At 46.4% G+C, this 12,463-nt stretch overlaps 2 protein-coding genes across 5 annotated transcripts in view; one reads left to right on the top strand and one right to left on the bottom strand.

Moving 5' to 3' along the window:
* Positions 1-4,096, bottom strand: part of tbc1d2 (TBC1 domain family, member 2) — a 39,362-nt gene extending 35,266 nt beyond the window's left edge. The window contains exons 1-2 of one of the 2 annotated variants that reach the window (XM_056281139.1): positions 3,831-4,096; positions 1,553-2,222 (exon numbers count right to left, since the gene is read on the bottom strand). In XM_056281139.1, coding sequence (XP_056137114.1) covers positions 1,553-2,218 — 666 coding nt within the window. In that variant the 5' untranslated portion in view covers positions 2,219-2,222; positions 3,831-4,096. Of the gene's footprint in view, positions 1-1,201; positions 1,305-1,552; positions 2,223-3,830 lie in introns of those variants that run through there. The other variant, XM_056281185.1, reaches the window with a different exon arrangement.
* Positions 3,592-12,463, top strand: part of elp1 (elongator acetyltransferase complex subunit 1) — a 49,454-nt gene continuing 40,582 nt past the window's right edge. For 2 of the 3 annotated variants that reach the window (XM_056281063.1, XM_056280923.1), the window contains exons 1-3: positions 4,162-4,259; positions 9,758-9,957; positions 12,205-12,357. In XM_056281063.1, coding sequence (XP_056137038.1) covers positions 9,808-9,957; positions 12,205-12,357 — 303 coding nt within the window. In that variant the 5' untranslated portion in view covers positions 4,162-4,259; positions 9,758-9,807. Of the gene's footprint in view, positions 3,624-4,161; positions 4,260-9,757; positions 9,958-12,204; positions 12,358-12,463 lie in introns of those variants that run through there. The other variant, XM_056280990.1, reaches the window with a different exon arrangement.

Raw genomic sequence — 12,463 nt, 5'->3', positions numbered from 1 at the left:
CACGGCTAAGAGTCTCGGACTTACTTTTTGTACTTTTGGTCACGGTCCGCATCAGTTATGACACTATTTTATCCACCCGCGTCACTTTGGAGACTGTGGACACAGGACCCGGCTCAGCCGTACAACGGTGTCTTAAAGGAGTCTTAAACCTGTCCTAGATCCAGCGAACCCCTCTAGTGTCTCAGCTGGACTGTGTCCATGCTGGCCGGCTAGTTTACGGACGGTTACGACGACCTACGGCAAATATAGGCTGCTGCTTCCTGCAGGCTGAACCAGGAAGTAGGTCAGCAATCTCGTCCACCATCGATGATATTGGAGATGTCAGCAAATACCTTTTAACTTGCACCTGTGCTTTCACTTCCATTTTCACTTCTCACTGCCCCCACCCCCAACCCCACCCCCACCCCCACCGATCCGGGGAGGGCTGCAGACTACCACATGCCTCCTCCCATACACGTGGCGCCGCCAGCCGCTTCTCTTCACCTGACAGCGAGGAGTTTCACCAGGGGGGCGTAGCACGTGGGAGGATCACGCTACCCCCCCCCCCCGAACAGGTAACACGGGGATTCAAACCAGCGATCCCTGCGTTGGTAGGCGACGGAATAGAGCGCCACGCCACCCGGACGCCCTGTGCGGTTATTCTATGTAAGCCCATTGAGAGCCACTGAACCGGAGTCTAATTCTGTGCACGTGTAAGCACACGTGGCCAGATCAAGACGGTTCTGATTCAAAGACACCGTTGTGAAGCGGAGTCCAGCGGTGGTCCCGTGTCCAACATCTCCACAATGAAGCCTGTCAGTCAAACGACATCATAGCTGATAAGTACAACGCCAGAAACTGTGAGGATAACGCCCAGGTTGTGAAAAGAAATATCCTTTTTATAGCTTTTGATTTGCTAAAGGTCGGTGACGGGTCCGACCAAGTCAAGTCCCGGTATCTCCTCAACCTCTCGTCCTGCAGACAGCAGTAACACAACCCGCAGTACAACCGAGTACAACAGAGCACAGCGGTACTGCGTGCGCTTTAAAAAAAAACACACACACCGAGGATGAACGGCGGCTGCTTTGTGAGCCCGGCCGGCTCCCCGCGTCTTCGGTCGAGCGTTTTGAAAACTCACGATCCGCCTCCGCCGCGTCGCCCCCCCCCCCCCCCCCGCTGAATGTCACATCAAAAGCTCGCGCACCATTTACAGTCGACTTACCGCGATTGTTCTGCAAATAACAAACAATGAGCATTCAAGTTACTTGTAATCCCTCCTCATTCGAGCCCCTCCGTCACAGGACGTCGGCTGAGATCAGCTCTCTCGGCCCCCGACTGCCGAGAGGAATTGATCCAGTCTCAACAGAGCAGCTCTCTGCAGCTGCTCAAGACCCCCGGTGAGGTCAGGACGCGGATTTAGACAGTCAGACAGTTACACAGACACACAAAGACGTGCACACTGCACACGGATAGAGACACATACACACACACACACACACACACACATACACATACACACACACACACACACACACACACACACACACACACACACACACACAGGCTCTTCTACCTTCAGTATGAAGGTGCGTTCGGGGGTCTGGATGTGGAACGTCCCACTCTCTCCTTTCAGGGGGTAGGTGAAGGTAGCGCTGTCCAGCTCCACCCGGCCCAGCGGCGTCACATCCTGCGGGGTGCGAAAGTAGAACAGCTGGCACTTCTTCTCCTCATAGGTGAACCAGCGCAGCTTCCAGGCCTTCAGCGGGCCGGCCTGCTTGTGGAGGTACCCGCAGAGTTTGGGCCCGGGACAGTCCGGGGTCTGCAGGTGGTTGTGTGTGCAGTAAGCCTCAATGGTGACCGGCGGAGCCAGGGTTGATTCGGACGGACGTTGGTTCGTCATGGAAGGAAGCTGGGCCGGATCCTCCAGAGCGTGCCGGTCTGTCGGTTCGGGCTGGGTCGCTCCCTGCGGGGTTCGGTTCTCAATGGAGAAATCCTCCGGCCGGGGGTCATTGGAGCCGGGGGGACACGGAGTCACGTCCTCCCGAGTTTGGTCTTGCTCAGGACTGGCGGCGGTTGTGTCCCCCAGGTGGTGCTGATCCAGTGTGGGCGGCACCACGCAGTTTGTGCGGCTGGCGGTCTCCTCAGAGGTCCAATCAGTTCCATCAAACGACTCGGCCTGGACAGGAAGTGAGCGAGACGAGGCAGCGGAGGGATTTCCTGCTGAGCTCTCTCCCTCCATCCTGCTAAAAAGAAAAAACGAGAGAGTGTGAATGGAAAGAGGAGGTACAGAAGGGAGGGGAAGGGAGGGAGCTTGAGAGAGAAAACAGAGAGAACATAAACAAAGACTTAATGTATGGCTGAATATTCTATATTTAACAAGGAGAGAAGCAACAGGAGGTAAGGAAGTGAAGGTTGAACAATGGGACAGCGTGGGCGGTCTGATATTGTGTCTCTCATGGGGTCAACACTACATTAGCGGACGGTAATACAGCACAGAGACACTCGACGCCCATCCAACCCAGCTCAGCCCCCTCTACTCCATTCCAGCTTACATTCATTATAGTCATTTAACTGACACTCTAGTCCACGCCAATGAGCACGTCGAGGTTCGGCGCCTTGCTCAAGGACACGCTTCTTCAAACCAGCAACCTCTCATGTCCAGAACTATCTGAATGCTCAACTAGCCTGTCCTTCCAACCCAGCCAGTGCCTTTGGATATCTGCCCCTCCCCAGACACACACACACACACACACACACAACCTGAAACTGCAATTACAAAAAGACAGACAAACAGACATAGACACACACACATACACACACACACAACCTGAAACTGCAATTACAAAAAGACATACACACACACACCACACACACACACACACACACACACACACATACAACCTGAAACTCCAATTACAAAAAGACAGACAAACAGACATAGATACACACACATACACACACACACACACACACACAACCTGAAACTGCAATTACAAAAAGACATACACACACCCACACACACACACATACAACCTGAAACTCCAATTACAAAAAGACAGACAAACAGACATAGATACACACACACATACACACACACACACACACACACACAACCTGAAACTGCAATTACAAAAAGACATACACACACCCACACACACACACACACACACACATACAACCTGAAACTCCAATTACAAAAAGACAGACAAACAGACATAGATACACACACACACATATACACACACATATACACACACACAACCTGAAACTGCAATTACAAAAAGACAGACAAACACACACACACACACACACACACACACACACACACACACACACACACACACACACACACGTTTAAACAAAAAACCCCAAAAACCAAGCTGGACAGTATGAAGGCTGAGCTGCTGGGGGACCTGAGAACAGAATACACCGCCTGTATTCAGACACGTTCTTTTATAGTAACCAATCCGATGCCAACAGATACATTTGTAGCCTGTGTTTTTCGCAGTCTCCCCTGTCGAGTGCATGAACACCACCGAAGTAACACGCAGCCTACAAAGCGTCTTCTGAACACACTCTTGTGTACTGACTGGGGGTCCTTATGCCGCTGCCCTCGGGATAACCACGGCCGTGCGTTGACGCTGGTAAGAACCGCCGAGTTTGGAATAAACCCCCTCACCTCCTCGGGCAACTTAACTTCCACGGCTCGTGTGTTATTATCCACAGATCAATGAGCCCACGGTTTCGACTCATAAAGTCCTTCTCTAGTTTTGAGCCCCGGGTCAAAACCTTTTCACAGCATCTGCCGTGAGCCGCTCGCCTGACGTCGAAGGGGCGCGTCGCCAACATACCTGTCTCATAGGTGAGTGGGTGTTGATTGACAGGTTCCAGCCGTTTTTCCACTCGTTTGAGCGTCTCTCTCCGAACACCGGCCCCGCAATCAACGAAACGACCTTTGGTGTTAGCAAAACGAGCAGGGGGACCCGGGCATTTCTCCTCTTTCGTCACCTCCCATTTATCACAGTCACTTTTCGAGACGCCGTTTGCTCTTCCTGCCTTCCAACCGGTTACAGAATCGATCCTGTCGGGCTTGGCTCGTAGGCGTCGACGATGCACTTACGCCTCCGCGCCGCAGGGAGGCGATCGCCACAAGACGCTGTAGCTGTTTGGCTACGTCAGAGGTGGAAGGTCAACGTTTTGACGACGGCGCGCTGATGTTGCTGTTTGTCGATGCGCCGACTGGACATTGAAAAGATTTGTTGATAGAAGTCTTGTCATCGGTGAGTTTTGCGGTGATGATTTAGCGTTCACGTTGGTTTTTGCAGATAGCGTTAACTTACATTTAGCACTTTTCTCGTTACAACTCGAAGCTAACAAGCTAGCTCGCTAGCTCCTTTGGGACCAGACTAGGTAGATGCTCTGCTGGAGGTTTTACTGTAGGGCGTTTCTTACAGAACACGTTTCCCTCTGTTGAGAGACACAGATTATTGTAAAACGTCCAACAGAGCCCCGAATAGGGGGCTAGATTGGGGGCAGGCTTAAAGAGTTGTCAACCTTGGTTATATTTTACCTTAAAGTTATCCTTGGTTATTGGTTACCTTCAGCTACGGGTGTATGTTTGACGTGTTAGGTCTTTCGATGTATCTATAGCCCTGACTAAGACCTTCTTGGTGGAAACATAATGTTAGCTTTTTTATGTACCTTCCTTTGAAATTAAGACTTACTTAATTCTCTTACATGATTTCATACCTAGGGACAATTTAGTATGGCCAATTGACCATACTAAATTGTCCCTAGGTATGAATGTGTGTGTGTGTGTGTGTGTGTGGGGGGGGTGTCTGGTCTGGTCTGGCGGCCTGTCCAGGGTGTCTCCCCGCCTGCCGCCCAATGACTGCTGGGATAGGCTCCAGCATCCCCGCGACCCTGAGAGCAGGATAAGCGGTTCAAATAATGGATGAATGAATGGATTTCAGTCATCCTCTTTACCCACTGGAGTATCCAGAGCATCATAGTTCTTAGGACTATTTTTCTTCCTTTATGAGAACCTACATACTGATTAGTCACATAATTGTTAAAGCACCCGTTTTTCTTGGTATAGGGGCGTTGTAAGCCTGTTATTAGATTTTATGAGCTGAAAACATGTAGGTATGAGCCGAGGATGGTAGACCTGATAGCCCTACCTTTTGACGGAGAAATGTGTGCTTTTTCCTACATCCAGGGAAAACACACATCATCCATCGATCCATTATCCAAACTGCTTATCCTGCTCTCAGGGTTGCGGGGATGCTGGAGCCTATCCCAGCAGTCACTGGGCGGCAGGCAGTCCCCTCCAAATTGTCTTCGTCCTATGGGGACATCAAAGACATAAAGACCCATGTGATGTATGTGATAAATGTAGGGTCCAGCATGTTAGACCAATAAAATATGGGGTGAATAGAAAGAAAGCACACCAGTTTTAGCCAACTTAACTCTCTTGGTAGGCTTGAGAGGAAATTGGATGAGATGTTCTACTACAACACTGTTACCCTCAGTCTAACCCACGCCACCATCACTGTCATCTACATCTATACCCCGTTATATCTTTTATACATGGCCACCACCATCACTGTCCTCTGCATACATATACACCCCTTTATATCCTTTATACATGGCCACCACCAACACTGTCCTCTACATACATATACACCCCTTTATATCCTTTATACAGGGATATCACCATCCTTTTTCTGAATGTGAGTGGGTAGAGGCAATCTAGGGCACTTTCACACCTATAGTTCGGTAGACTCAGTCCGATTCAAGGGTGAAGTTGATACTTTGTTGCATTTTTCTATTGGTTCGGTTAGTGTTCACACTGGACTATAGGGATGCACTGATACCAGTATCAGGTATTGGTCCGATACTGTCCTCATGTACTAGTACTCATAAAACTACCCCGATACAATCACACCCGACACATGACTAGACAGTTCCAGCTGAAATTGGGAAAAGTTAGCGGTGCCTTTTTTTTTTTGCCATTCATACAGGAAGGGGTTGAGATGGAGTCAGATAAACAAGTCAGAGCGACGGCTGAGAAGGAGACAAACAGGTTGATGTGTCATTTGTCCAAACCGAGTGAGAAATAAAGTTCCAAGCATGTGTAATTTGGACAAGTGCAGATAGCTCAGGCATGGACGCGGCGCTTCATGAGGGCGGGGCAGAGCGTCTTTTTTTTTACCCCCTACATACACCAAGTGTGTCTGTGTTGTGTGTGGTTGCATGCCAGCCATATTTACTGCTTCACTTCTGCTTCAACTGGTAAAAACTACATAGAACTGTAAAAAAAAAACGAGTACAATCTGTTTAAAAATGATGAAATACCTCATTGTACCAGAGGCAATGCGACACAGCAATACAACCTTGCTTCTTTTTTTTTCCATTGCACATTAAAGTAAATCACTCAAATCAATGTGTAGCCATGATCCTGTAGTTAAAATGATTTACAGCCTACGCTTCCAAACCCTGCAAAATCAACTGCATTGTCACTTGGCAAAACTCAATATGCACACAGAAAAGTCCTCAGAAAACACAGCTGGCACGCAACACAGATGCCGTTGGTTTAGCAGGTATAAAAATATCCCTCCCCGCCTGCGTGACACGCTGCGTCCGTGCCTGGCACTAATGATAGTATATATTTTCAAATGTTCTGCTACAGTTGTATGTTGAACTGAAGTCCACTGAATGTGTTACACATTGCATTTAATGGAAATATGTGGGACAGTGCCGTGTTTGTTCAGGAAAAGACAAAGTTGAATGTTAAAATGTCAGCAACAAAAATAAAATGTCAGCAACAGCATCATGTATATTTAATTGGTTACTGTCAGAAAGTGAGGAACAGCTGATGAAAATAAAACATGTTTTCAAAGTCATTGTTAAAACTGTAATGGTATTATTATTAAGTACTCATAGTGGTACTCGGTATTGATAATTACCCGAATATAACTTGTACTTGGTCTGAAAAAAAGTGGTATCAGTGCATCCCTACTGGACTTGGTTAGGCGAGCTAAGCATTGTAAATAAATGCTTCGCGATCGAGTGGGTCGCTCATCTATTGGACAGAGAGTCCGAGGTAAACGCATCAAAATGCTCCCTGGTTTTCGGGCAAAATATATATATTGTTGACTAAGCTTCTTGACTTTTACGCCACATTGATCTACCTTGCGACGGAACCCCTTTCAAATATTCTGTCACTAAATCTACTACTACTACTACTTTCGGTTGCTCTCGTTAGGGGTTGCCACAGCGGATCATCCGTTTCCATTTCTTCCTGTCTTCAGCATCTTCCTCTGTCACACCAGCCACCTGCATGTCCTCCCTCACCACATCCATAAACCTCCTCTTTGCCTTCTTCTTTTCCTCTACCCTGACAGCTCCTTATTCAGCATCCTTCTCACAATATACCCAGCATCTCTCCTCCACACATGTCCAAGCCATCTCAATCTTGCCTCTCTTGCTTTGCCTCCAAACCGACCAACTTGAGTGGTCCCTCTAATATAATCATTCCTAATCCTGTCCTTCTTCGTCACTCCCAGTGAAAATCTTAGCATCTTCAACTCTGCCACCTCCAGCTCCACCTCCTGTCTTTTCATCAGCGCCACTGTCTCCAAACCGTATAACATAGCTGGTCTCACAACCATCTTGTAAACTGTCCCTTTAACTCTTGCTGGTACCCTTCTGTCGCAAATCACTCCTGACACTCTTCTCCACCCACTCCACCCTGCCTGCACTCTCTTTTTCACCTCTCTACTGCACTCCCCGTTACTTTGGACAGTTGACCCCAAGTATTTAAACTCATATGCCTTCGTCACCTCTACTCCTTGCATCCTGACCATTGCACTGTCCTCCCTCTCATTCACGCATAGGTATTCCGTCTTGCTCCTACTGACTTTCATTCCTCTTCCCTCCAGTGCATACCTCCACCTCTCCAGGCTCTCCTCAACCTGCACCCTACTCTCACTACTGATCACAATGTCATCCTAACTGTAACCAAATATTCAGCATTGAGCATCTCCACTGCGTCAGTGTTTACCACGCAGTGGAGATGCTCAATGCTGAATATTTGGTTCGGCATTGAACATCTTTGGTTCAGCATTGAGCATCATATGGCCCAGAGATGTAACCCTATTCTTCTGTCTGTCGGCCCGAACACCCCTTGAACAGTCTCTGCGTTGTGTTATTTTTGTTTAATGTATATTGACTTCGGGGCAGACGGAGGGAGAAGACCGTTGTGCAGATGGGAGTCAGGAGTTCTGATGGCGGTTGAGGCAGAGCCGGTTTTGCTGCATTTATTAGCTTTCTCACATAGGAACAGCACCACTCGCAGCATACAGGCAGCTTGTAACACAAAACGGAACTTTTTTGTAAGTTATTTAGTGAAATATTCTGTCACTAAATAATTTACATAATTTATAAAAGCACTTCAGTGTTTTTGTGTGTTTCCACAAGCATCTGTGTGACGTGATTGTCAGACCATATTTCGATAAGGGCTTTAACCTCCTCATTGCCCCACGTCTGACCATGGCTCATTTTTCTTTTTTGTTTATGTCTGCCTGGCTTGATTGTGATTTCCCAGTGCAAGGCAAAACTTACCACCCTCAAACCATAATGCACTGGGGTTTTTTTTAGTTCACCTCCCTTAGTTGGTTCAGATCAAGTTCTCACTGCAGACGAACTGCTCCAGGGTTCAGGAATGAAGAACACTTGGTCATGAAATGAAATGAAATATCATTTCCCCCAGCCCACAGCAGTGCAACACAAAGACAAAAACACATATCCAAACACTACAAGAACTTCAAGAACACATATATCTAAACTAACATGTATATCCAAACTAAAAAAAAAAAAAAAAAATCACTGCCCAAGGGAACGAACGCCAGCCAGGATGACTGTCAGAACTGCCAGTCTGCATGGGCTAGCAGTTAGCTTAGCCTGTCCCGCTTCTGCGTCCTGTCAGACCGTCCTTGATGCTTCCTCCTCGGGCGCAGCTCCAGGCAGGGGCCGTGGTCCTTGGACCCACCGGACGCAGCAGACCAGGCTCCCCCAGCTGATTCAACGCCAGCTGTCCAAACCAGACACCCTCAACACACCTCCCTACACTCCACACGATGATACCAAAAACACCATAGTCAATGCCAGGCGAGGCCGCCGCCAGACGGCCCTCAGTGTCATCGGAACTGCCGGTCTGCATGAGCTAGCAATTAGCTTAGCCTGCCCTGCTTCCACGTCCTGTCAGACCGCCCTCGGTGTTACCTTCTCAGTCGCAGCTCCAGGCAGGGCCATGGTCCCTGGGCCCACAAAGGTGCAGCAGACCAAGCTCTCCCAGCCGATCCAGCGCCAGCTCTCCCAGCCATCAAACGAAGAAAAAACTTAAAACGTAGACATGGACAAAGACGATGGATGGACAGTATTGGTTGAGGCCGCCGCAAACGTGAATTCGTGCTGCCATCTAACCAGACCGGTACTTGGTGAGGCAGCTCCAAACATGAATTCGCACTGCCATCTTACCACATGACACGTCCCACGTATTCAAATTGGAAGTGAGCCAAGACCACCTTTTTTTGGTGATCTTGGCCCGGTTGTTTTGTCCCACATCTGAGTGCAACTGCTATGTTCACATATGCCCAAACAAACTGATCCTTGGGGGAGAAATGCTCCCGGTTTCGAAACAACTGTTCCAAACAAGCTAGGTGTGAAAGCACTCTAAAATCCTAACCCTAAAACAAAAATGTTTTGTTCCCTGAAGGACAAGACGGGTGTCGGCTGCTGTGTTTTCTCCCTCTCCCTGGAAGAGAAATGCGGAACCTGAAGTTACTGAAGAGCCTGCGGAATGCTGAGTTCCAGAACCCAGGTAGTCCGCAGGCTTTTGCTGTTCGGGCAGACACCGGTGCAATACTGCTTGCCTCTGAATACTCAATCACAGAATTTGAGCCACGAACTGGCCAGGTAAGCTGACTTTAAAACACTATCCTTGCATCTACTGCCCATGAGGAAAGAAAACCACAGATATGCATAAAATGTAACTGAATGTAGCTAACATAGGTGCTTGTCTTTGATGATAGTTATTGTTTGTTTCTTTATTTACACACATGAAAAATTACAAATATGTATATATATATATATATGGGTTTCCTCCGGGTGCCCCGGTTTCCTCCCACAGTCCAAAGACTTGTAGGTCAGGTGAATCGGCTATACTAAATTGTCCCCGTGTGTGTGTGTGTGTGTGTGTGTGTGTGTGTGTGTCTGTCTGTCTGTCTGTCTGTCTGTCTGTCTGTCTGTCTGTCTGTCTGTCTGTCTGTCGTGTGTGTGTGTGTGTGTGTGTGTGTGTGTGTGTGTGTGTGTGTGTGTGTGTGTGTGTGTGTGTGTCGGCCCTGTGATGGCCTGGCGGCCTGTCTTGGGATATCCTCCAGCATCCCCGTGACCCTGAGAGCAGGTTAAGCAGTTTGGATAATGGGTGGATGGACAATATATAACTGGAAAGAGAATGTGAAGGAGAATTGCCTAAAAATCCTCAAGGGGTTTGAAAAGTGTCATTTTCCATTAATCAATAATTCCAGACATAGCAAAAGACGGAGACACAGTTCAGCACAGCACCTGACAGCAATGCATCCCATAAACACCGATGTTACAGCAGTACAATGAATCAGCCATAGTCACAAGACACACACACACATCAAGAACACACATTAATAATACATGCAAATATACACAAACACTATCATTAACAGACTAAGAACATACGCTCATGGGATATGGCATAAAGTATTCATAAGACAAGAAAGATAAAGGAGAAAATAAACAAATGATATATATATATATATATATATGTATATGTATATGTATGGATGATTGCATATGGCATGAAACAGGCTTGTACTGTCTCATAAAGAATTTACTTGACTCACTGAATATATATATATATATATATATATATATATATATATATATATATATATATATATATATATGTGTGTGTGTGTGTGTGTGTGTGTGTATGTATGTATATATGTATGTATATATATGTATGTGTGTGTGTGTGTGTGTATACACACATATATACATATATATACATATATGAACAAGCGATATTCATAATAGGCCTTTAGACTTATATGACCCAAGGAAAATATTGGTTGGACCCAGCTTATATAGGCAAACCATATCGAAAATATTGGTTGGTTTAGGAGAAGTGATTTTCAGGGCTCTTTTAAACTGCTGTGAAGACAAATTCAAAAAATATAAAGGCAGAATTCCATATTTTGGACCCTCGGTAGAATATACCAAACGAAGTACGGGAATTGGGGGGGGGGGTCTAAGGAGAGAAGAACTACGTATGGAGTAAGTATGAAATTGATAATTTATGCAAATAGTCATGAAAAAAGGGGGGAGGGTTCTTTTTAAGGAACTATGAACAAATAAACCAATCTGGAGATGGTTCACTTGATAAACACTGAGGACACCTAATTGAAGAAATAGGCTGAGAGGAATATCGTCAATGTACACAATTTATATTATTCTTAGTGCTTGTTTCTGAAGATGGTATATGGGCTCAAGTTTGGTCTGATGAGTACTAGCCCAAGCTATATTACCATAATTAAATATGAATAATGTAACGTAGTGGCTACCTCAGTGTTGATCAAGTGACGGATTTTGCCTAGTATACCAATACTTGTGGCCATTTCCATGGTTATGGCCCTGATATGAGGTTTCCAAGATAAATTCATCAAGCAGAATGCCAAGGAATCGCATAGAACACACATTAGTTATGGGGATGTTCGATTACAATTTTAGATGAGGAGTTAAAAATCCCTGATTTAAGGCCAAAAAAGATTAAGATTGGTTTTTTTAATGTTAAGTGATAGTTTGTTGGACTTAAACCAAATAGACAGCTTATTAGTTCTTCATTTAACACCTTAATAATAGTGTCAGGATATTTATGTGAATAGGAGACACTTCTGCAAATAAAATTTTAGACAGCTTATCTAAAATATTGGGTAGGTCATTAATGTATATCAAAAATAACAAGGGCCCAAGAATTGAGCCTTGTGGTATGCCACAAAGTATGGGAAGAAAAGGGGAATTGGTTCCATTATAGTTACTATCTACTATGGCCAGGAGAGCTGCTGGTTGAAGCGACTGCAGCTACCTGTCAATGTAAAGGCTGAAGCTGTTCCCTGATCTGTTATTCTTCAGGTGTTGAGTGAAGTTTCCCTGACGGCAGATGGTTTCCTCCCAGAGGACGGTAGTGGGAAGGTAGTCGGCATTCAAGACATGGCTGAACTGGAGTCGGTATGTGTGGCCACAGCCAGCGGTGATGTCATCCTCTGCAACCTGCTCACAAAGCAGGTAAGCAGCAGAGCATTGTGGATGTGTCATAGAAATTGTTCAGTAACTGATGGAACACCAATTCAGTCCCCATCAGGGCCCCAACTACTTCTAGTCTTAACAGCAG

Source organism: Lampris incognitus, chromosome 1 (genome assembly GCF_029633865.1).
Source record: "Lampris incognitus isolate fLamInc1 chromosome 1, fLamInc1.hap2, whole genome shotgun sequence".
Lineage (NCBI taxonomy): Eukaryota > Metazoa > Chordata > Actinopteri > Lampriformes > Lampridae > Lampris > Lampris incognitus.
Note: the sequence above shows the minus strand (reverse complement) of the source record. Positions and strands in the feature narration are given on the sequence as shown.